Source organism: Aotus nancymaae, unplaced genomic scaffold, assembly GCF_030222135.1.
Source record: "Aotus nancymaae isolate 86718 unplaced genomic scaffold, 86718_ANA_hifiasm-v0.15.2.pri h1tg000020l, whole genome shotgun sequence".
Taxonomy (NCBI): Eukaryota; Metazoa; Chordata; class Mammalia; order Primates; family Aotidae; genus Aotus; species Aotus nancymaae.
This window is the reverse complement of record NW_026988432.1, coordinates 69,427,922-69,453,943: the sequence shown is the minus strand read 5'-3', so window position 1 is coordinate 69,453,943 and position 26,022 is coordinate 69,427,922. Positions and strand designations below refer to the sequence as shown.

Genomic DNA, 26,022 nt, shown 5'->3' with positions numbered 1-26,022 from the left:
TGTCACATTCAGGTACACCGATCAAGTGTAGATTACATTTTTTCACATAATCCCATAGTTCTTGGAGGCTTTGTTCATTTCTTTTCACTCTTTTTTCTCTAATTTTGCCTTCTCATTTTATTTCATTGATTTGATCTTCTATTTCTGATATCCTTTCTTCTGCTTGGTCAATTTGGCTGTTGAAACTTGTGTATGCCTTGTGAAGTTCTCATGCTGTGTTATTCAGCTCCATCAAGTCATTTATGTTCTTCTCTAAGCTGGTTATTCTAGTTAGCATTTCATCTCATCTTTTTTCAACGTTCTTAGTTTCTTTGCATTGGGTTAGAACATGGTCTTTTAACTTAGAGAAGTTTGTTATTACCCACCTTCTGAAGCCTGCTTCTGTCAATTCGTCAGAGTCATTCTCTTTTTTTGTTCCCTTGATGGTGAGGAGTTGTGATCCCTGGGAGAAGAGGTGTTCTTTGGTGGTTTCATCATTTTTGCGCTGTTTTTTCCCCATCTTTGTGGATTTATCTCCCTTTAATCTTTGAAGTTGGTGATTTCAGGAGGAGTCACTGAGTGGACTTTTTTTCTGTTGAGGTTGGAGTTGTATCTTTTTTTGGCATGTAGAGGGCGTTGCTGGGCTCTCTCAGGTTCAGTCAGGTTGCTGGGTGGGTGGTCCTTCCCTGGAGTTTGTTTGCAGGTGAGATTAGCCCCACCTTCCCAATGGCGTCTCTCCCAGAGCTCGATCTTCCTGGTTGGGGTCAAGCTGGTGTATTTGCTGCCAAGCTCTCTAGTGGGGACTTCAGTTTGAGTTCTGTGGAGGTGGGGCCTGCCAGGCCCATGGTCTATTTCCCTGCTTTCAATTCTGCCTCCCTCTGTGGGAGGGTCGGTCCTGCTGACGTTAGTCCAAACTCCCGCCCAGGTTCCTGCGACTTGTCGCTGCTCAGATTTGCATCGACTACTCACAGCTCCCCACTGTCTGGCAGGGCTCTTGTGGACCGTGGGTTGCAGGAGGGATGAGGTAAGCACAGGATGCGGAACGGAGCACCGAGGGGGTTAAGTTCCCCGACCCTCTGAGCTGGCTGCACCGTTCAGGTGGGGACACAACCCCTGCTCTCTTGATTTGCCCCAGTGGGCAGCTCTCGCCCTGTGGCTCCTTCCCTGGGCCTAATTCCAGTGCCCTATCAGTCCCACAGAAAAGAACCCAGCACCTCGTTTGGAATCATGAAGTCCTCTAGCCCTCTGCGTCTCAATCACTGGGAGCTGCCTTCCGGTGCTGGCTTCTCCCAGCCATCTTGGCACCCTCGAAATGACTCTTCTAATTTCAACGTGGCTGTTCTTAATTTTGCACTCACCTGGGTGGTACTGCAACTGAACTGTGTTCTGGTATCTTGGTCTATAAATTAAATGGGTGTTTCTGTGGGGTAATGGTGACTGGTACTTCCTATTTTGCCATCTTGCTGATGTCAACCCCCACTTCATATTTTAACCAAAAGGGAAAGAGAACTAGTTCACAGAATCCAGAATGATTTGCATTTCAAAAGGAAATATTTGAGTGCTGGTAAGTAGGGTATATCCTTAAATATTACAAGCCCTTGTTTTACAGATGAGAAAGCCCAGGCAGTCTACAGCCATACCACCCTGAATGTGCCGATCTTGTCTGATCTCAGAAGCTAAGCAGGGTCGGGCCTGGTTAATACTTCGATGGGAGACCACCTGGGAATACTGGGTGCTGTAGGCTTTTACAACAATATTAAAAAAAAAAAAAGAGAGAGAGAAAGCCAAGGCAGAGGTAACACAGTGAAATCGTAGATCCCGAAGATTAGGGGTGAACAGTGACTGGTATGCAGCAGGCACTTTAAAATGACTATTTTTATTATTTCTTTTATACTAAAATTCTTTTGAGATGGGGAAACTATCCTGGATTATTGGGGTGGGCCCAATGTAATTACAGGGTCCTTGTAAGTGAAAGAGATTTGAAGATGCTAAACTGCTGGCTTTGAAGATAGAAGGGCCCACGAGCCAAATATGGCAGCCCCGAAAAGCTGGAAACCAGCAGAAAACACATTCTCCCTAAGGCCTTCCTTAGGAGCACCACCCTACAATCACCCCAACTTTAGCCCTGTCAAACCCATTTTTGGATTTCTGACTTCTAGAACTCAGAAGTCTGAATTTAAAAGTAAATTTGTGGCTGGGCATGGTGGTGTAATGCCTGTAATCCCAGCATTTTGGGAGGCTGAGGCAGGAGGATCACCTGAGCCCAGGAGTTTGAGACCAGCCTGGGCAACATGGCAAGAACTCGCCTCATTTTACTTAAAATACACAATGAAAATTGATTAATTTACAAATTAAACCGTGTGTTTTAAGTCACTAAGTTTGTGGTGATTAATTACAGCAGGACTAGGAAGCTAATACAGAGTCTGAATTGTAAAAAAATACATTTAAGACAAAATTACTTAGGATATAAAATTTTATTATACAAAATTTACATTTGTTGTATTTAATGAAAAGCATGACCCTTAATCTTTTTTTCTTTAATATTTGCCGTGAAAGTAATTTCCTAATACAATTCTCAGATCATACAATTTTCTGTATAGAATGTTTAATAGTTGTGTTGGTAATAAGTGTTTTGGGTATAATGTTTAAAAAGGAAAACAGATCAAAAAAGCGCAGGGGGAAGACCACTGCCAAAGAGTAATCTCCAAGAACTTGGTATTTTCCACCGTGAAGTAGCTGCTGTGGGGTCATCATTCTGTAATTGAAGAACAAAATATTTTAATCTTTCAACTTCACCATCAAATTTCCTTTTAACATCTATTATAAAACTCTCCTTTTGTGTTTCATTTGGTTGATACTTTTATAGCCAGGTTTTACTGTTAAGGAGAAATAAAGTTTCTTTGTCTTCATGTCAACTGAAGATAAATTTCTTTAAGTTCCAAATTATAAAGATATGCCAGAAAGGCTGCAGATGAAATCTATTAGGGAAAATCACATTAAAAAAGAATAGGGGTTTAAAAAAAATCAGCATCATGTGATTTGTATCTTGGCAAAAGCATGAATTTAAAAGCCAGTTACCCACCTTATAAAGCAGCCTTATGGGGTGTTCTGTTATGCTTAAAGGCTAACTCACTTCCCTGGGTATAATGCTCTCATTTCATAATAGAGAAAAATACCAACTATAATACATATTCAATAGCTACAGTATTACTGACATAGCAATACTTTTTACTTTCCTAAAAAAATTCCTGAATTCCAAAGAAGGCTTGTTTATTATTGCAAGACTATGTCTGGCATAATTAATGTAACATGAACAGTAAGTACAATGAAGAATTAAGGATTTTCCTTTTTGCAAAGTCAGATTTATTTATTTATTTATTTATTTATTTCGTAGAGACGGGGTTTCACCATATTGGCCAGGATGGTCTCGATCTCTTGACCTCGTGATCCGCCCGCCTCAGAAAGTCAGCTTTAATTAAACAACTGTAAATAATAGGTTGGTTAACTGTCCTCTCATTTTCAAAAGTTCAGCTTAAACTAAATTTTTTGTAAAGATATGTCTATATTTAATATAAACCTTATTTGGTCTACTTAGGTAGTATATAAAATGCAAGTTAATGAATACACACAATCAGACAAAGAAGGGGCTTAAGCTATAATAAAACTTACAGGTGGTTTGATTATCTGAAGCCACTCATTAAGATACTCAACAAGACCTAATGCATCTGGGACATTGTCCCCTTCTGAAACAAATTTCAGCAGAACTGCCATTTGGATTTCTTTAGAACAGCTAAAAGAAATAAAAATAAGAATCAGTATATTTTCACAGGTACAACAGCTGACTCTACTGTGTCTGTTTTTACAGCTACGATAACCTTCCTGGTTTTAGGAAAGGAAAAGATACCACATTATAAGATCACTTATCATCTCCCTTTGCCCCACATAATGTTTTCTACTTGTGAGAGCAGGCCTCTGTAACACCCACTGGGGAACATGCACGATCATGCCTCACCCCACGGCTGCATAAAAAGCAGCCTTTCTGTCCTTGGCTACAGCAGATATGTTATGTTCTGATGTACACCTCAAACCTACTTCAGAAGACAGTAATTTTCAGAAGCACTACAGCAGAGGCTGAAAAAAAGTAACACCTAGTTACTAATAATCTAAAGCAGTGAGGGAAACTGTGGAAGCTAATGGAATCATTAAAGAAAAGTTACTACTTCTAAAAAATGGTTGAGTGATTATTGCGTGTTAAGCATTATCTGCAAATTTTATGACTCAATCCCTGTAATAATCCTGAGGAAGCTATAATTAGCTACATCTTATAAATCAATCAGTTTGGAATAAAGGGAACAAGGATAGACACCAGGATTCAGATTCTAGGTCTTCCACTTACCAGATATGTTGGGCAAGTTACTTAACCAGGGGTGTTCCTCTTCTATAAAAGGGGGATGATAATGGAACCTACTTCACGGGTTGTTGTGAGGTTGAAAGGAGGTAGTAGAGGCAAAATGCTTAAAACAGTGACCACATAGTAAATATCACAGAGGTTATTAGCTACTTTTCTGAGGTAACAGGTTTAAAGAGATTGAATACATAGTTAACATGCCCAAAGTTGTATATCTAGTAAGTGGCAGAGATGGTACATGAACTTAGGTCTCTCTAGCTCCAAAATGTAAGTCTCCTATCATACTATAAACACCTCAAGCTAGTGAGATGAAGATATACCAATGCAAAAAGTGTCCTGCTTGCTAGTAAATGCAAAAATTATTCCTAATACCCGAAAACCAAGAACTATGAGAAAAATGCCATGCCAAAACTTGAAAGCATGAGACTGACAGAGAGCTACAGAAATAAAAGTGAGCGAAGTTCTAAGAAAGGGATTTAAGACACAGAGGAGACTGGTGTGTATGTTAGGAAGTCTCAGATGATACCAGGCTAACTTACCACAGTATCTCAGTCTCTAAAAACCAGAAAGTACAAACTGTTAGCCCCATCCACACTAGCCCAGTACTTGGTTCTCAAATACCATAGGGGCTCTCAATCTTTGTGTGGAAGCACTATGAGCTCTGATGGCTAAGAAAATTCCAGTTCCTAAATGCCTCTGCAGTGATGGCCTGAGGCAAGGCTCTCGCCTGAAGAAGGCTGGCTCCCAGGCTGTGCCTGCATTTTCAAGGCTTTAACTTGGAAAGTGCAGAGCATGCTCTTCAGCTTACCTGCTCTTCAGCTTACTGCGCCTCTGTTAGTTTGTAACACAGTGTGGGATAATCATTTTACTAGTACCCTCTGGCCTTGTGTTAGAAAGAAAGGCAGAGGATGACTATTTTATTACTTTTTTATTTGGAACTATTTTATTCTGGTTGATACAACTGAGTATTTTAAATATTGCTTCTTTAGGGTAATCTGCATTTCCAGAATGTTCGATGCTGAGTAGGTCTAACTTTTAAAATATTTTCTGTTTATCACTGTTAACTTTGTGGGCAAGCTTATAGCTACCCAGAAGCTGTTCTTTCCCTGGCCTCATAGTTTCACCCTATACTCATGGCTTAGAATTCAGAAAAAGACCCAAGGAGACAGACCTCCGGCCTCTTATGAGCCATCCCTGCCCTCTGGTTCTCTGCCCTGTATTTCCAGTTGCCTCAGCCTCCTCTAGTCTTAACTCATCTCCACTCAGCAAGACCACTGTGCTCTGTTTGGGTTCCCCTCCCTTTGCTGCAGTCCAGAGGTATTTCCAAGCAGAAAGTCGGGCAACTGTAGACTTTTAAAATTTGCCTTCTCTCAGAGATGATAGTTGTGTGCTGCCTGTAGTCCAATGTCTGGAAAACAGTTGTTTCATAAATTCTGTCCAGTTCCAGTTTTTTTATGGCAGGAGGGCAAGTCTGGTATTAGTGACTCTGTCATGGTCAGAAGCAAAAGTCTAGGAGGACTGATCTGTAAGGTAAGTGCAACAAAGTATAGAAGAGGTAGAGTGCAGTGGGAGTGCAGAGACTGGCAACTTCCTTGTTAGAAGACAGGAAGAGGCAAGGCTGCAGACAGGCGGTGAAGCATGGGCTGACTCTTAGAAAGGAGGTAGGTGTTTGCACCTACCTTTTTGTAGGGGACAACAAAAACACAAGGGAAATGAGAAAATACTGAGAGATAAGTGAAAATGAAAACACATGTCAAATCGTAGTGAAAGCAGTGCTAAGAGGGAAATTTATAGCTGTAAATATATTCAGTAAAAAAGAAAAAACTTTTAAATCAATAACTTAAGTTGACACCTTGGGAAAGAGAAAAAAGAGCAAACCAAACCCAAAGCTGCAGAAGAAAATAAAAATTAGAGAAGAGAGAAATAATAGAGAAATAAGTTTGCCTGTTAGAGGTTGCAAAGACTATCAGAAGCCCTAAAAAGTCACACAAAATAAAGCACTAAATATGTCTTTTTAGGAAACAATTCTTCTATAACCAAGTTTAAATCTTTCTCCTAAATACGAGCTCTAAAATAGTGCCTGTTCTATAAATATATTTTCAAAGTTTCAATAAGTTATCCAATATATTCCGACTGTCTTAATTTCATTTTCTTTTTGAGACAGAATCTCTGTCGCCCAGGCTAGAGTGCAGTGGCGCGATCTCAGCTCACTGCATTAATTTCCTTTTTTTTTTTGAGACGGAGTCTTGCTCTCTCACCCAGGCTGGAGCGATCTCGGCTCACTGCGATCTGTGCCTCTGGGGTTCAAGCGATTCTCCTGCCTCAGCCTGCCGAGTAGCTGGGACTACAGGCGTGTGCCACCACATCTGGCTTATTTTTTGTATTTTTAGTAGAGATGGGGTTTCACTGTGTTAGCCAGGATGGTCTCTATCTCCTGACCTCAGGATCGGCCGCCTTGGCCTCCCAAAGTGCTGGGATTACAGGCGTAAGCCACCACACCCAGCCTAATTTCATTTTTAAGTAAAGTGGGAAACGAATGAGCAGGCAAACAAACTCACCTTTCATCATAGAGTGCTTTTGTGATACCTCCTCCCGGAATGCGGATACAAAACTCGGAATCATCTATTTCAGGAATACGCTGGCTTTTTTCCATTTCTTGCCAGTTAAGGCTCTTTATTTTATTTTGAACACTTTTTTGCATGGAAGGTGTAAGGAGGTACCGGAATGGAGTACTAGAAATAATCATATAGTTAACTTTTTAAAAAGTCACAAATATGAACTCGAAGGCAAACATCGCAAAAAGCAAGTATCAGCTGACTTAAGTAAAAAATATTGCTCTGATTTGCTACTTACATAATTAGGAGACAACATAATGAGACAGAAACACTTAGGCAGGCTCACTGCAAAAATTTCCCACAGCTATGCTCCCTTCTGCCATGAAGCCTATAATGCCTTTTGTGAAAGTTCTATAAATTAGCTCATTTTGAAAGGTAACTTGGCTTACTAGTATTTTTTCATCCTTATTTTATACGTGTATAAATGATAAAAGTTATGATCTATGTGATCTAAAAAGGTTTCAGTGAGCCAAGATTGCACCACTGCACAACAGCCTGGGTGACAGAGCGAGAATCCATTCCCCCAAAATAAAAAATAAATTATCTAAAAGCTACATCTTGGGGCTGGGTGCAGTCGCTCATGCCTGTAATCTCAGCACTTTGGGAGGCCCGCAAATGGATCACCGGAGGTCAGGAGTTTGAGACCAGCCTGGCCAACATTGTGTAACCCTGCCTCAACTAAAAATACAAATATTAGTTGGGCATGGTGGCAGGCACCTGTAAATCCCAGCTACTCAGGAGGCTGAGGCAGGAAAATCGCTTGAATCCAGGAGGCAGAGGTTGCAGTTAGGTGAGATTGTGCCACTGCACTCCAGCCTGGGTGACAGAGCAAGACTCTGTCTCAAAAAATAAAAGCTACATCTTGGAGTATGAGAGTATTCTATATGATATGTTACCAATTTTATGTGATAACGATAGCTTATAGTTCTATTTCTGGGATACTTTGTCTTCCATTTAAGAACTCACTCTGACATGCCAGGGAGCTACACTTTAGGCAAATGGATTTCTGCAAATACAAATGGTAGCATGTGGCCAGGTGCAGTGGCCTCACGAATGCAATCCCAATACTTTGGAGGCTGAGGCAGACAGATTGCTTGAGCCCAGGAATTCCGAGACCAGCCTGGGCAACACAGCGAGACCCTGTCTCTATAAAAAGTAAATTTTTTTTTTTGAGAGAGAGTCTTGCTCTGTCGCCAGGCTGGAGTGCAGTGGTGTAATCTCGTCTCACTGTAACCTCCGCCTCTCAGGTTCAAGCAATTCTGTCTCAGTCTCCTGAGTAGCTGGAACTACAGGCACGTGCCACCATGCCCAGCTAATTTTTGTATTTTTTTTTTTAGTAGAGATGGGGTTTCACCACATTGGCCAGGATGGTCTCAATCTCTTGACCTCGTGATCCACCTGCCTAGGCCTCCCAAAGTGCTGGGATTACAGGAGTGAGCCACCGCACCCAGCCTAAAAAGTAAATGTTTTTTAAAAAAAATGATTGCATATATGGAAATAAGTGAAAATATTAATCTTTCAAAAGTTATCAACCAATAAATCTTGAGTACCTTTTCTCCTTGTTCTCTTAGCTGAGCTCTGTGATGTTGTCATGCCTGTGACAGGAAACACTAAAGCATGGTTCCCAATCTCTCTCTCTCTTTAAACTAAGTCTTCCTGTGCCCCAACTCTACCCAGTTCACAGGAACTGAAAAGATTTGCATAACTGCTCTCCCACCTCCTGACTTTCTTTTACCCTCCTCTTTCTAAACTCCAGTGAGGAGAGGTAAGGATCTACATGGCTTTTAAAGTTTAACTTTTTAATAGGGAAATTATCATAGTATAACTCATACCAAAAATAACTTTCCAGAGGCAGGAACATACCTACGAAGCTGCAGATCATTACGCTGATATGAATGACTGCTTGAAAGAACAATGACTCTGGCACAGCTGCTACTTTTCACCCAGGAAAGCAGTTTTTCACAGAATGGCTTTGATTTATACTTTGCATACCATTGAGAGAATTAAAAAAAAAAAATCTAAAAGTTAGTCTTAGAACACATGAACATTCTATATATTTCACCAACTTTATGTGATGATATATCATTTATATACACTGAAATTACTTTCCGATCCACTTACTGTGTTTAAAATGAAAGTGAAAGACCAGTGAATTACCTAAAGTATCTTTATAATTAAGAAATGAATGGCCGTGCATGGTAGCTCATGCCTGTGGTCCCAGTACTTTGGGAGGCAGGTGGATCACCTGAAGTCAGGAGTTCGAGACCAGCCTGGCCAACATGGTGAAACCCCGTATCTACTGAAAATACAAAAATTATTTGGGCGTGGTGGCGGGCACCTATAATCCCAACTACTCAGGAGGCTAAGGCAGGAGAATCATTTGAACCCGGGAGGTGAAGGTTGCAGTGAGCCAAGATTGCACCATTGCATTCCAACCTGGGCAACAGAGTAAGACTCTGTCTCAAAAAAAAAAAAAAAATCAATGAATCATGAGGACAAAGGAGAATTTCCAGTTCTCTACTTAAGTAATCGATTGTTACCTAATAACCAATACACAGTCATCTGTGAGGGGCTCTTGCCAGAAATTTGTAACCCGAATCTGGTCACATGGAAACAATCAGATGAATGGAGAATGCCCCACATCCGGCCCTGATTCCTCAAAGCAGTCAATATTATAAAGAAAGAAAGGGGCAGGCCAATTCAACTCTGAAGGATAACAACTAAAAAGATGTTAACAGCCAAACACAACCTGAGAACCATGAATGGATCCAGAATTGAAGGATATTTTGGGAACAACTGGGGAAATTTGAATATGTTGGATGATACTATTGAATAATTCATTAAATGTTGGTTTTCCTGGGTGGGGTAATGGTGTCCTTGTTCTTGTAAGAGGTGTGCTGAAGTATGTAGGGATGACACAATTATGTTGCTAGCCTACTTCTGGATTGTTTGGAAGAAGGAAACTGTGTGTAGATGCGCAGAAAGCGAGAGATCAAGCAGGTGTGGCAAGACGTTAACAGTTGGTAAATCTGGAATGTGGGTGATAAAATTTTGGGGGAGCCCACTTTATGAAAACTTTTCAAAGACTGCTCACAAAATAACTATTCAATAAATTTTAAAATGCAAGTAAGAAATGCAGGCAAACTTTTAAAAATAAGAAGGTAGTCTAGTATAGAGCTTAAGAAAGGCAGGCTCTGGACCAGGCATGGTGGCTCACTTCTGTAATTCCAACACTTTGGGAGGCCAAGGTGGGCAGATTGCTTGAGCCTAGGAGTTAAAGAACAGCCTAGGCAATATAGTGAGACCCTGTTCCTAAAAATAAAAACAAAATTAAAAAAAAAAAAATTAGGCATGGTGGTGCACGTTTGTAGCCCCAGCGACTCAGGAGGCTGAAGTGGGAGGATCACTTGAGCCTGGGAGGTGAGGGCTGCAGTGAGCCATAATTGTGCCACTGTACTCTAGCCTGGGTAATAGAGTGATACCATCTCAGAAAAAAAAAAAAAAAAAAAAGGAAAAGAAGAGGCAGGCTCTGGAGCCAGGCTGCCTGGGTTAGAATGCTGGTCCTGCCTCCCACAGACCATGTCTCAGGCAACTGCTTAACCTTTCTGTACTTCAGTATTTCCTTTGAAAAATGAAGATAATACTAGTACCTGTCTCATAGGACTGTCGTGAGGATTAAGTAATAAATATAAGGTACTTAGAACAGTATCAGTGCAAAGAATCAATGCTCAATAAATGTTCGCTATTTTTAAATCACTCTTTACTTCCAGCTGCCAAAAATTTTAATTATATGTTAAATAATTTTTTAACTTACATTGATTAGGAAGAGAACAAAAAGCCATGTGGCACAATGTAAAAATATTATGAACTCTCCCTGCAAAACTTTGAGTTTATAATGTTGCTAACTAAAGAAAGCAGTGATTGTAATATAAGAATTAAAAATAATCTTAGCAGCACTATTCATAATAGTCTAAAACTGGAAAAAATAAAATGCAATGTCAAAAGTACCATGGATGAATTATGGCTTACATATACAACTTAACACCACACAGAAGTGAGAATGAAAGAACTTTGGTCACTTCCAACATGAGTGAACCCCACAAATGGAATGTTGAGAAAGGAAGCCAGATGCCCTAAGTACAGACCACAGGATTCCACCAACAGAATATTGACCAGGACGCATTATGGGGGCCTCTGGAATGCTGACAATACTCTATGTCTTAATTTGAAAGCTGGTTTCACAGAGGGTTTACTGCGTAAAAATTCACCAAGCTGTATATTTATGATTTGTGCAATTTTCTCATGTATGTCATATTTCATTAAAAGTACTATGCAGTTAACCATGTCACTAAAATCCTGTATTTCTAACTTCCTGAACAGATGATATCTCAGGTCACTCCAAAAAATCTCTCAGCAAATATTTACTGAGAGATTCTCTATGTGCAAGGCACTATCTTAGGAGCTGGGGATATAAGAGTAAATGACACTTGATCATTCTTTTCAGAAGCTTACTTTCGGCAGGGCCCAGTGGGTCACACCTGCAATCATAGCACTTTGGGAGGTCAAGGCAGTGGATCAACTAAGATCAAGAGTTCAAGACCAGCCTGACCAACATGGTGTAACCCCAACTCTCCTAAAAATACAAATATTAGCCAGGCGTGGTGGCTGGCGCCTGTAATCCTAGCTACTCAGGAGGCTGAGACAGGAGAATCGCTTGAACTCCCCAGGTGGAGGTTGCAGTGAGCTGAGATCTCGCCACTGCACTCCAGGCTGAGTGACAAGAGTGAAACTTCATCTCAAAAAAAAAAAAAAAAAAAAAAGGGACAGGTGCTCATGCCTGTAATCCCACCACTTTGGGAGGCCAAGGAGGGTTGGTCACCTGAGGTCAGGAGTTCAAGACCAGACTGGCCAGCATGCTGAAACCCCGTCTCTACTAAAAAAAATATAAAATTAGCCAGGCGTGGTGGCATGCACCTGTAATCTCAGCTGCTCAGGAGGCTGAGGCAGGAGAATCACTTGACCCCAGGAGGTGGAGGTTGTAGTGAGCTGAGATTGTGCCACTGTACTCCAGCCTGGGTGACAAAGCAAGACTCCACCTCAATCTATCGATGACTTGCCAGGCAGTGATGAGTTTCAAGAAAGTTAATGTAGGAAAAGGAGACAGAAAGTGTTGTCAGGGGCTGGGCACAGATGCTCACACCTGTAATCTGAATACTTTGGGAGACCAAGGTGGAAGGATCCTTCAAGCCCAGGAGTTTAAGACCAGCTTGGGCAACATGGTGAGACCTCCTCTCTACCAAAAATTTAAAAAATTTGGCCAGACAGGGTGGTGCACCCAGGAGGTCGAGGCTGCAGTGAGCTATGATTGTGCCACTGCACCCAAGCCTGGGCAGAGCAAGACTTTGATTCAGGAAAAAAAAAAAAAAAAAGAGAGAGACCAGGTACAGTGGCTCACATCTATAATCTCAGCACTTTGGGGAATCAAAACATGAATTGCTTGAGCTCAGGAGTTTGAGACCAGCCTGAGCAACATGGCAAAACCCCACCTCTACGAAAATCACAAAAATCAGCTGGGCGTGGTAGTGCATACCTGTAATCCCAGCTACTCAGGAGGCTGAGATGGGAGAATAGCTTGAGCCTGGGAAGCGGAGGTTGCAGTGAGCCAAGATCACGCCACTACACTCCAGCCTGGGTGACAGAGCAAGAGACCCTGTTTCAAAAAAGGAAGAAATGACTGTCTAGGAGGGCCTTTCTGATGAGGAAGCATTTAAGAAAACACTAAAGGAGGTGAACCATTTGGGTCTCTAAGAAAATGAATTTCGGCAGAGAAACTAGTGGAAAGACTGAGACAGGATGAGTTTAATGTCTAACAACAGGGAAGCCAGTGTGGCTGCAGGTTAGACTCCACAGAGCAGCAGTCTGGCAGAGCTCCCTGTGAGCATGACTCTTGTTATGCTGGCCATTTGCCATATGGGGCTCCTGAGAACTTGGAACATGATTAGAGTGACTGAGGAACTAAATAGCTACATGTGGCTAGTGGCTACCGTATTAAATAGCACAGACATAGAGCCTCATAGGCCCCAGTAAGGGCTGTGAATTTGAAACCATCCCCAAAGAGTTAAAGAAACCAATGACAGAAATTCCTGAGTTTGGGCTGGGCGTGGCTCACACCTGAAATCCTCCCAGCACTTTGAGAGGCCAAGGTGGGTGGATCACTAGAGGCCAGGAGTTGGAAACCAGCCTGGCCAACATGGCAAAACCCTGTCTCTACTAAAAATACAAAAATGAACCAGCGTGGTGGCGTATGCCTCTAATCCTACAGGCTGAGGTGGAAGAATCACTTGAATCCTGGATGGCAGAGACTTCAGTGAGTTCAGATCATATAACTGCACCTAAGCCTGGGCAACAGAGGAGACTCTGTCTAAAAAAAAAAAAGAGCCGGGAGCCGTGGCTCACGCCTGTAGTCCCAGCACTACTTTGGGAGGCCGAGGCGGGTGGATCAGGAAGTCAAGAGATCGAGACCATCCTGGTCAACATGGTGAAACCCCGTCTCTACTAAAAATACAAAAAATTAGCTGGGCATGGTGGCGCGTGCCTGTAATCCCAGCTACTCAGGAGGCTGAGGCAGGAGAATTGCCTGAACCCAGGAGGCGGAGGTTGCAGTGAGCCGAGATAGTGCCATTGCACTCCAGCCTGGGTAACAAGAACGAAACTCCGTCTCAAAAAAAAAAAAAAAAAGAAAGAAAGAAAGAAAGAAAGAAATGATTGAGTTTGCAGCATAGTAGATAAAAAACAACTTGCTAAAATACTGAAACTTCCTCCCCTTACGGGATAAAAGCATTGGCTGAAATTGGTTGGAACCAATATGGCCAACTGAAGTCTGCACAGAACAAGCTTGCTGGTGTCACAAGCCGACCCTCCACCGCCATGTTTCATGCTCATTCCCCTGAACTGGCACATGGGCCCTATGAGTTAGCATGAAGAGATAACTGTGCATGCCAAAGGACTTTCCAGATCTCCCCTTTCCTTCCATCGCTAATCTACTAATCTCAGAATCTACCCTCTGAACCTTTTCTAATAAAAACACTGCCTTGAAGCCAACATGGGGAAGCAGATTTGAGCTTGACTCCTGTCTCCTTGGGAGTCAATTTGCAAGCCTTTCCTTTTTCAAAAGAATTTTGAAAATTTACAAAGCCTTTCTTTTTTCAAAAACTTGGTGTCATAGTGCATCATGCAGCAAGCCCCTTTTCCTGGATCACAAATTCATTTTGAGTGAGAGAAGCCACAGGAGGGTTCTGAAGAGGGTAGCGATGTGGTGTAGGTTAAGAGGATCATTGGTGCTGCTGTTTGTGGGCGGTAGCTGGGGCAAGAGTAGAGTCGGGGCATGAAGATTACAGTGGTTTGGACTCAGTGGTAGCAGTGGAGGAGGAAAGAAGTCGGATTCAGAATATTTTATGACACATACATAATTTGATAGATATATAATTTATATGTAGATGCCACCAGCTGAAATGTAATACAAATGGAATAAACCTCTACTATTCATACGCTTAAACATTTTCACCATGAATTCAAAGTATATAACACTCAAGATAAAAGTCCTACTTCCTTTCTATGTAATTATGAAAAAATGGAAACACATCTGAAATACTGTAAGATTATTTCTCTATAGAATCAGATCTTCTTAACTGTACATACAATAAAACAGTACTAATTTTTTAATGTTAATTCCTAATGATACTGACTTGGTATTTTCTCATTACACTTTAGTAAACAAAAAGTCAACTACAACATACTAACCTTAATAAAAATGGATCTTAACTGAAGAGCCACCAGCTTTCTTGAAGGCAATGAATATACTATTAAAACAAGAAGAAAATGAAATCATACAATAGTTAAAATGAGGAAGTTATACAAGTTGAAATTATTATGATAAAAAATAAACAGTGAACTGTTAATACCTTTTGCATTTAAATATTTTCAATAATTAAAATATGGAACATATATGTCATCTGGCTAAAATAAGACATTTTAGAAGTACCTTAAAATGAGCCAGTGAGTTTTAATCTATGGAACAGATTCATTTCTGAAAAGTTAACTGTAAGAGAATATAAAAAATTATTTTTCTTCTGACTTTAACTGTAAAAATTGAGAAGTATTCCCCTGAAAATTTCTGGTATTATGGTAAATAAAATCATCCTTAAGAAAACTGAACTTTTTGGCTTTTGATATTCTCCCCTCTTGTCTCCAAAAACAGCAACACTCATTGGGATTAATAGAAGAAACAGTAAAAGGTAAGACAATGCTAGCCACGTAATAAAATCCCTGAAACAGGTACATGTGTGTTCCTCAGAACTTTTTGAAAGATCTGAAATAACATGTAAAATGTCCTGTGAGTCAATGTGTTTGTATTTCTTTCTGGGAAAAGGATCCACAGCTTTCATCAGTGGGCTACAAGGGCCCACTCTAGAGATGCTTAAGGCTTCCCTGCCCAACTTCACTTCTAAGAATGAGAAGCTCCTGTCTGAGTCAGGGACAAAATAGTCTGTAAGGACACAGGATTACTATTGCATTAAGAGGCAAGTGTTGGTTACTATAAACAGATTGCAAATAACCCTAGACTGGGCAAATCCTTTGGTGGATCAGGTCTCTACTGTTACAGGTCTGAGATTGTTATGGCTGGCATGATGTGGTATGACAGGGGGTGGGAGGGGCATGCTGAACTCAGCAAATTTAGCAAGCACTCGGTATATTCAGTCCAAAGGAAGTTTAGGAATTAGGGGAAAAGGGTATAAATTTAGAAAAAAAGAGACTTAGGTACAGATTACTCAGTCTCTAACCTATCTTTGACAAACACATGTAGTCCAAATCAACAACAGACCTAGGTTTGAAAAAGAATGTATCTGTAGGGAGTGGGCAGGCTAAGCTTTGTAAGCTACCCCTTCTGCAGTAACAGCAATACTCTCCTCATCAGTATATCATGCAATTCTCTTTTTTTTTTTTTTGAGACAGAGTCTCACTCTGTCACCCAGGCTGGATGTGCAATGGCGTGATCTTGGCTCACTGCAACCTCCATCTCTTGAAGCTCTCGAGAATCGCGTTCAAGTGATTCTCCTGTCTCAGCCTCCCGAGTAGCTAGGATTACAGGTGCACGCCACCATGCGTGGCTGATTTTTGTATTATTATTTTTTAAGACGGAGTCTTGCTCTGTCACCCAGGCTGGAGTGCAATGGTGCGACAGTGGCTCACTGCAACCTCCACCTCCTGGGTTCAAGCGATTTTCCTGTCTCAGCCTCCCAAATAGCTGAGATTACAGGTGCATGCTGCCATGCCGGGGCTAATATTTTGTATTTTAGTAGAGATGGGGTTTCACTGTGTTGCCCAGGCTGGTCTTGAACTCCTGAGCTCAGGCAATCCACCCGTCTCGGCCTCCCAAAGTGCTAGGATTACAGGTGTAAGCCACCGCAGCTGGCCTATGCAATTTTTTGTTGTCGTTAGGTTCCTGTTTCCTAGTACTTTTTTCTTCTGATGTGATACAACATGAAAGCAACAATACCTTTTATGTATTCTGCCTCAAGACATTAACCTTTTATCTAATCAAGCCTTTAGAGCTAGCTAACTCCAGTTACAGAAAATACAGGGGATAGAAGAACAAGCCAAATGACATGAGGACATAATCAGACAAAACAGAAAGTGGGACATTATATAAGACAATGGGCCCAATCTCTTCTTCAATCAATCAGTTTGTGATAGGGGAAAAAAAAAAAAAAAAAAAAAAGAGACTGCTCTAGAGTAAAAGAGATTTCAATGGCATAGTATAACAATTGGATATATGAGCAGTCTTCAAAAAAGTCACAGAGAATATGTATTTATGAAAACATTTTTGCACCAAAATAAACTTGTACTGACTTGTTATAACATGCCTGAAAAGGATCTGGTTTGAGGTGCTAAGAAGTATAAGACATTAAGTGCCCCTATCAAAGCAACATGAATTCTGCTTGAACTGAAGGGAGAACAAACATCGAATTTATAGTGAAGCTTGGGTAGATAAATGGTGAAATCACTGATGCTTTAAAAAAGTTTACGAGGGCTGGGCGCAGTGGCTCATGCCTGTAATTCCAGCACTTTGGGAGGCCTGAGGCAGGTGGGCTGCCTGAGGGCTGGAGTTTAAGACCAGCCTGGCCAACGTGGTGAAACCCTGTCTCTACTAAAAACACAAAAATTAGGCTGGGTGCAGTGGCTCACACTTGTAATCCCAGCACTTTGGGAGGCCGAGGCAGGCAGATCACAAGGTCAGGAGTTTGAGACCAGCCTGTCCAATATGGTGAAACCCTGCTTCTGCTAAAAAATACAAAATTAGCTGGGTGTGGTAATGTACACCTGTAGTCCCAGCTACTTGAGAGGCTGAGGCAGGAGAATAGTTTGAACCTGGTTCGTGCCACTGCACTCCAGCCTGGATGACAGAGTGAGCTCTGTCTCAAAGCAAAACAAAACAAACAAAAGATACAAAAATTAGCTGGGCGTGGTGGTGGGTACCTGTAATCCTAGCTTCTTGGGAGGCTGAGGCAGGAGAATCCCTTGAACTCAGGAGGCAGAGGATGCAGTGAGTTGAGATCACACCACTGCACTCCAGCCTGTGTGACTGAGCGAGACATCTCAAAAATAAAAAAACAAATAAAATAAAAAAGTTTACGGGTGCTGGGCACAATGGCTTACACCTGTAATCCCAGCACTTTGGGAGGCTGAGGCAGGCAGATCACCCTAGGTCGGGAGTTCAAGACCAGCCTGGCCAACATGGGGAAACCCGCCTCTAATAAAAATACAAAAATTAGCGGAGCGTGGTGACAGGCACCTGTAATCCCAACTACTTGGGAGGCTGAGGCAGGAGAATCCCTTGAACCCAGGAGGCAGAGGTTGTAATGAGCTGAGATGGCGCCACTGCACTCCAGTCTGGGTGACAGAGATTCCATCTTAGAAAAAAAAAAAAAAGGAAACCCCATCTCTACTAAAAATACAAAAATTAGCCAGGCGTGGTGGCAGATGCCTGTAATCCCAGCTACTCGGGAGGCTGACGCAGGAGAATTGCTTCAACCTGGGAGGCAGAGGTTGCAGTGAGCTAAGGTTGTGCTATTGCACTCCAGCTGGGACAACAAGAGCAAAACTGTCTCAAAAAAAAAGTTTATGGGGACAATGCCCCAAAGAAATCAGCAGTTTACAAATGGGTAACTCATTTTACAAAGAGATGAGATGATGTTAAAGACGAAGCAAACAGCAGCACACCATCTACATCAATCTGTAAAGAAAATGCATCCTATTTGTGCCCTAATTGAAGAGGACTGACGACTGACAGCAGAAACAACAGACATCTCAATTGGTTCAGCTTACACAATTCTGACTGAAAAATTAAAGCCGAGCAAACTTTCCACTTGATGGGTTCAAAACCCTTGTGTCCAGTCAGCTACCGACACAGCTTTTTTTTTTTTTTTTTTAGACGGAGTTTTGCTCCTGTTACCCAGGCTGGAGTGCAATGGTGCGATCTCGCTCACCGTAACCTCCGCCTCCTGGGTTCAGGCAATTCTCCCGCCTCAACCTCCTGGGTAGCTGGGATTACAGGCACGCGCCACCATGCCCGGCTAATTTTTTGTATTTTTAGTAGAGACGGGGTTTCACTATGTTGACCAGGATGGTCTTGATCTCTTGACCTCGTGATCCACCGGCCTCGGCCACCCAAAGTGCTGGGATTACAGGCGTGAGCCACCGCGCCCGGCCCGACACAGCTTTTAATGGAAATTTTAAACAAGTGACAGCAAGATCCTGAAACATTTTACAAACTGTAACTGATGAAACATGTCTTTAGCAGTATAATCCTGAAGAAAAAGCACAATCAAAGCAATGGCTACCAAGGCAGAGGTGGTCCAGCCAAACAAAAGTGAACCAGTCAAGAGTAAAGGTCATGGTAGTTTTTTGGGATGCTTCAGATATTCTACTTGTTGACTTTCTGGAGGGCCAAAGAAAGATAACATCTGCTTACTATGAGAGCGTTTGGAGAAAGTCAACCAAAGCTTTCTCAGAAAAGCAACTGGAAAAGATTTGCTAGAGAGTCCTTGTCTGTTACAACAATGCTGCTGCTCATTCCTCCCATCAAATGAGGGCAACTTTGTCAAAGTTTCAATGGGAAACCATTAGGTATCCATTTTGTCCTTCTGACTTCTGTTTCCTAATCTTAAAAAATCTGCAGTGGGTACCCATTTTTCTTCAGTTAATAATGTAAAAAAGACTGCACTGACATGGTTTAATTCCTAGGATGCTCAGTTCTTTAGGGATGGACTAAATGGCTGCTATCATTGCTTACAAAAGTATGTGGAACTTGACGAAGTTGACGTTGAGAAATGAAGTTTATATTTTTTGTTTTTATCATTTTGTTCATTTTTCCACAAACTTTTTGAAGTCTCCTCATATGATAGGTCTTGGTTTGGACAAACTAAACTTTAGACAATAATTTAGGGTAAACTGGGCCAATTTGAATATGGGTAAGATATAGGGAGATATTAATAAATAAATAATTTTGTTATAGTAATGTCATTTTAGCTATGTAAGGAAACGTTCCATCTTTCCAGAGAAACATATATATATATATATACACACACACACATATATATATATATATTTTTTTTTTTTTTGAGACAGAGTCTCACTCTGTCACCCAGGCTGGAGTACAGTGGTGTGATCTTAGCTCACTGCAACCTCCAACTCCTTGGTTCAAGTGATTCTCCTGCCTCGGCCTCCCAAGTAGCTGGGATTACAGGCATGTGGCCACCATGTCCAGCTAATTTTTGTATTTTAGTAGAGTTGGGGTTTCACCATGTTGGCCAGGATGATCTCAATCTCCTGACCTCGTGATCTGCCCGCCTTAGCCTCCCAAAGTGCTGGGATTACAGGTGTGAGGTACTGCGCTCGGCCACATATTTATATATTAAGAAGTAGAATGTCAGGATGTCTGTAATTTATTTCACACTATCTCATCTGAAAAAAAAAAAAGTATATTAAATAATGATATCCATGGCTGGGTATGGTGGCTCATGCCTATAGCCCCAGCATTTTGGGAGGCCGAAGCAGGTGGATCACCTGAGGTTAGGACTTCAAGACCAGTCTGGCCAACATGGCGAAAGCCTGTCTCTACTGAAACTACAAAAATTAGACAAGCTTGGTGGCAGGTGCCTGTAATCCCAGCTACTTGGGAGGCTGAGGCAGGGAGAATCGCTTGAACTCGGGAGATGGAGGTTGCAGTGAGCTGAGATTGTGCTATTGCATTCAGCCTGGGAGACAGAGCAAGACTCCGTCTCAAAAAAAAGGATGATATCCATACAATTGACTTGCTGCCAGTTTATGTGAAAGGAAAGCCATGGGTCTTCTACTTGAGTGAAGGTGCATTAATAGGGAGGTATACCAGAAGGTAGGTCTTATGCCAGACTGTCTTGGTTAGAGTCTCAGTTATATCAATTATTAATCACATGACCTTGAACAACATACTTAACTTGGTTAAGTGCCATGGTTTCTTATATATAAAACTACCTTACAAAATAGTTGTAAGGATTAAATGAATCACTAAATGTAAATGCACATGCCATTCAGCTCACAGTAATACTGAATACAAGATGGCTGCTATCACTAGTGGAAAGTATACACATTCTAGAGTTTTGTTTGTTTGTTTGTTTGTTTGAGATGGAGTCTCGCTGTTGCCTAGGCTGGAGTGCAGTGGTGCAATCTTGGCATACTGCAACCTCCGCCTCTCAGGTTCAAGCGATTCTTCTGCCTCAGCTTCACGAGTAGCTGGGACTACAGGCGCATGCCACCATGTCTGGCTAATTTTTTGTATTTTCAGTAGAGACGGGGTTTCACCATGTTAGCCAGGATAGTCTTGATCTCCTGACCTTGGGATCTGCCCACCTCAGCCTCCCAACGTGATGGGATTACAGGCATGAGCCACCGCACCTGGCCTGTTTTTTAAGATAGGGGCTCACCCAGGCTGGAGTGCAGTGGCATGATCATGGCTCACTGTAGCTACAACCCCCCAGGGTCAAATAGTCCTCCCAACTCAGCCTCCTGAGAGGTTGGGACTACAGGTACATGCCATCATGCCTGGCTAATTTTTTCTGTTTTTTTTTTTTTTTTTTTTGGCAGAAATGGGGTCTCATTTTGTTGCCCAGGCTGGTCTCAAACTCCTGGGCTCAAGTGTTCCTCCTATCTGAGCCTTTCAAAGTGTTGGGATTACAGATGTGCGCCAATGTACCTGGTCCTGAATTCTGGTTTTAACCATTTATAGTCCTTTATCCTCTGAGGCAGTAACTAAAATTTAGTCTTGTGTTAACAAAGCCATCTGTCCTGTAGAGAAGTTCAACAGTAAGGTGATTCTTTAAATGTACATTTCATTATTGCAAGCTAAGAATAATGATATGGTTAATAAGACACAAAAACCAAAATGCTTTTTCATTTGCCTTTCAATTCACCAAAGGCCTTTCCTGCTCTTCTATCACCTCTGGCTTTGACCTTAAGCTGGTAAACAGAAGGCTGAAAGATCACCGGAACAGTTAGCCATCAAAGGCAGTAACTGGATGCATCCATGCTTCATGGTGCATCCATGCTTCACGATCAACAGGAGCTCTTCTCTTACTCACCTGGTGCTATGCTGCATTGAAACCAGTGTTCCATGATTAATCAAGCCTGATAGTCCAATGAGGAATTATGAAGATTTACAGCATGGGAAAAGCCTACACCTGCTGGTGGCATCCGGCAAATCAATCTCTTTGAGCCTTATCTATACCCTATTATTATGGATCCTATAATGGAAGAAGATGACTATGAGGATAAGGCTTAGTTGATGTAGTATATATTAAACCTACAGGACTGAGCCCAGTACAATCTTCTTTTCGTCTTTCCATAGTATTAGTGATGGTTATACATACCATCAACAGAAGATAAAACTGAGGATAGAAGGAAAAAATCCATATTGGGAAACAAAGGAAATTTTAAATTCTATAAAAGATACAAGCATGAACAGAAAATACAAAGAAAAAAAGACAAAAAAAAAGATACAAGTATGATCTTACCCTCAACCTTCGTAAGAGTTGTCATTTAGAAAAGGCTAAGAACTAAAAAAAGGATGTAAACGAATAGGACAATGTGACTGGGCTGTGAATTCTACACAAAGTTGGCACTAAGTAAACATCTGCTACAAAACAGTTATCAATAAAGTTTGTTTCTAATTTAAAACAATTCTACCTTATAGCAGAACAATACAAGGTGAAGTCTTACATACCTTCAGCATTTATACTAAGTTCTGTTGAATTTCCTTCTGCAGTCGCATATGGATTGTTTCCAACCATTGGCACAAGACAATCGGTATAGAAGTAACCAATCTTAGACATATTCAATGTAGAAATAATCAGATCCATTGCAAGCTGGCCAACATTTCCAACAGATACTGCTGGCTGAAATTATAAAAGGTATGTTCAGTAAGTCAACAAAATTAGCAGCACTTAACTTATTTTATTTTTTGAGCGGAGTCTCCTTCTGTCTCCCAGGCTGGAGTGCAGTGACATGATCTCAGCTCACTGCAACCTCCGCCTCCTGGGTTCAAGCAATTCTCCTGCCTCAGCCTCCTGAGCAGCTGTGATTACAGGTGTGCACCACCACACCCACCTAATTTTTGTATTTTTAGTAGAGACAGGGCTTCGCCATGTTGACCAGGCTGGTCTTGAACTCCTGACCTCAGGTGATCCACCCGCCTCGGCCTCCCAAAGTGCTGGGATTATAGGCATGAGCCACCGCACCCAGCCAGCAGCACTTTAAAAAGTTTAGACAGAAGACAATAGTCATAGTACTAGTAGTGAAAGCATCATAGCATCACAGCTAGATATTGATTTTCATTAACTACAACTGCTGGGGCCTCCTCCACCTTCGAGACTATTGATTTAACAAATACTTATTGGATGCCTACTACATGTCAATTGTTGCTCTAGGCAATGGGAATGCAGTAAAATAAACCAACCAAAGTTCATGCCCTCATGGAACTTCCATTCGAGTGAGAGAGTGATTAACTGGCAATAAGCAAACAGTAAAATATACAGTGGTAAGGGCTATGGAGAAAAATAAAGTGAGTTTAAGGATGTGTGTACATAGCTGATTGCAATTTTAAGTAGAGTGATCAAGGAAAGACTTACCCCAGGTGACAAATGACTAGAGACCTGAAAAAGGTAAAGGATAGAGACACACAGAGATCTGGGCAAGAACATTCCAGGCAGTGGGAAAGCAAGTATAAAGGCTACGAGATAGGAACATAAGCACTCTTGGGTCTTCTTACCATTTGCTTTATTAGTGCCTCTTTACCCATTCTCAAAGGTTGAAGTGACCTTTTCACACTAAACACACACACAAACACACACACTCTCTCTCTCTTTTTCCCATGACTTAATAATGAAGCTGCCAAATCCCTACGTACATCCCAGAAGATGTAGGAGCTCCACAACCTAATGGATGTCTCCACATGATTAAGTCATAGGCAACTCACATTCTACACGTCCAAAACTATAAACTTTTGCCCAAACTTGTCCCCGTATTTTGCATTTTAGAAAAGAGCAACATTATTCACTCTACCTAAACTTCTTTCCATTCCCTTACCAACTACATCTAGTATATGACTAATTTTTATTGAGGCTATCTCCAAAGTATCCTTTTAATGTAGTTCCTCCTTTGCATTCTTCCAACAATTCCTTTTGTTTTTTGTTCTTCAGGGTGTTCCCTCTGAGTGTTCTCCCACTTCTCATTGTTGTCACCTACCAATTGCCTAGTTACCGCCTGTAATTCCCTTCTCAACAATTTTGCTACTTGAGTTAAACTATTCTGCACTTTCTTTTCCTAATTATTGTATTATTCTCATCAGCATGTAAACGTGCTCTAATATCTTTCATTCTAAAAGACTCTCCCTTGACCCCACATAGCCCTCTAGCCGCAACCTCATTTCTTCTGTCTCTACATAGCAAAAATTCTCCAAGTTGTCCATAAAAACGTAAGCAGAAACTTTATCTCTTATTCAAAATAATTTCATTTTGAGACAGGGTCTCACTCTGTCACCCAGGCTGGAGTGCAGTGGCATGATTTCAGATCACTGCAACCTCTGCCTCCTGGGCTCAAGTGATCCTCCCGCCTCAGCTTCCTGAGTGGCTGAGACAGAGATGCATGCCACCACACCTGGCTATTTTTTTTTTTCTTGCAGAGATGAGGTATTACTATGTTGCCAAGGCTGCTCTTGAACTCCTTCCAAAGTGCTGGGATTACAGGCTTAAGCCATCATGCTTGTCTCTGAATTAATGACTGAATATATATTATACAAACAAAATCTTACTTATTTTCTACCATTCATTCAACCCACTCCAATATGGTTTCCCTCTTTGCCACTTCACTGGTAACTGGTTTGCTCAGGTGACCACCATTAACCTACATGTCGCTAAATCTAAACATATACTTTCTTCACCCTTTACCTTACACATCTCTGGGCTACTTTTGACATGGCCACTCCCTCCTTTTTTTTTTTTTTTTTTTGAGAAGGGGTATCGCTCTGTCGCCCAAGCTGGAGTGCAGTGGTGGGATCTCGGCTCACTGCAACCTCCGCCTCCTGGGTTCAAGCAATTCTCCTGCTTCAGCCTCCCAAGTAGCTAGGATTACAGGCGTGCGCCACCATGCCCGGCTAATTTTTTTTTTTTTGTGTGTGTGTGTGTGTGTATATATATATTTTTTTTTAGTAGGACGGGGTTTCACCATGCTGGCCAGGCTGGTCTGAAATTCCTGACCTCGTGATCCGCCCACCTCGGCCTCCCAAAGTGCTGGGATTACAGTTGTGAGCTATTGCGCTCGGCCTGTGTGTTTCATATGCAGTGAGTAACAATGATAGTTCCAGCTTTTGGCTCCAGCCTTATACCACTCCAAACAGTGCATTTTCCAATGGTGACTTCTGGGTTCACAGGGCCTACAGCTCCTCATTCTCTTTCAACCTGTCATTCCAAATTCTTTGTAGTCTCTTAAGTTCCCCATGCTGAAGTGACGCTGTTTTAGACATCCATCTTTCTGAAATGCCTACTTTCCCCTACTCCCAACCCACAGCCCTTCCATCTTCTACATACTGCTTTCTCTATGAGCCTTTCTTAACAAGCTCTCTTGTCCCTCCCCTCCCAATTATCTCAGGGCCTTTCTATATCCTTTTCAAATGTCTATCCTAGCATTTATTGCTCTTACTGATCACATGTGTTTCCAACTACATTATAAATTCCTTGAGGGCACGCACCTAGTCTTATTCTAATACTCGCACATAATAGACTTTATTAAAATAACAAATGAATATGAAGAGCGATAAAACTGTGCTAACTACCGGCAAGAGTTACGTTTATTACCCTATCAGTAGTTTTCCGATTAACCTTAATATGCTAGCTTAAGACTGATTCTAAAACGAGACGTAGAAAGACTTCCTAGGATAAAACTGAAGGATGCCCTGCATAACCTAAGTACAGTGTATCTAGAATGTATGAACACATCACGTTTTAAAGGCAAGAGAGACTACAAATTGTAGACTTGATTACGTTTGCAAGAACCGACAAAGGCTCTATTTGCCAGCTGCCTCCGGCTATAACCTTCCTGTTTTTTCCGGCGGAAAACCTAAAATAGAAACAAGTGCCCTCTTTCTCTCAAGGCCCCACCAAACACCCCGGGTCCGGGTGGCGACACCGCAGGGGCCTTGCGAGGCGGCGGCCCCGAGCGCAAGCGGAGACTCACCATCAGGAGGGTGAAGCCGGCAAGGTCGGGGGCCGACTCCCCGCAGGGAACGAACATGGTCGCAGTGGTGTGGGCAGCAGGGGCTGAGCGAGGCCCTGGAAAGAACCAGGGCAGCAGGAAGGCGGAAGCCGGAGTCCCCGGAGCCTACCGGAGCGCGGGCGTGTCCTTCGAGTCCCTGTGCCGGGCCCTGAGGGTCCG

General features: G+C 41.9%; 1 protein-coding gene and 1 pseudogene across 1 annotated transcript; one reads left to right on the top strand and one right to left on the bottom strand.

Moving 5' to 3' along the window:
• The first annotated feature begins 1,605 nt into the window (after positions 1-1,605).
• On the top strand, positions 1,606-1,723 carry LOC135276169 (5S ribosomal RNA; annotated as a pseudogene).
• A 711-nt stretch (positions 1,724-2,434) lies between these two features.
• On the bottom strand, positions 2,435-25,996 carry PSMG2 (proteasome assembly chaperone 2). Its single transcript, XM_012472532.2, has 7 exons — positions 25,825-25,996; positions 22,319-22,490; positions 14,803-14,861; positions 8,866-8,984; positions 6,946-7,119; positions 3,649-3,769; positions 2,435-2,734 (listed from the first exon to the last, which is right to left on the bottom strand). Exons 1-7 carry the CDS (start codon positions 25,879-25,881, stop codon positions 2,642-2,644), a joined length of 795 nt encoding a protein of 264 aa, XP_012327955.1. The 5' UTR covers positions 25,882-25,996; the 3' UTR covers positions 2,435-2,641.
• Between the last annotated feature and the right edge of the window lie 26 nt (positions 25,997-26,022).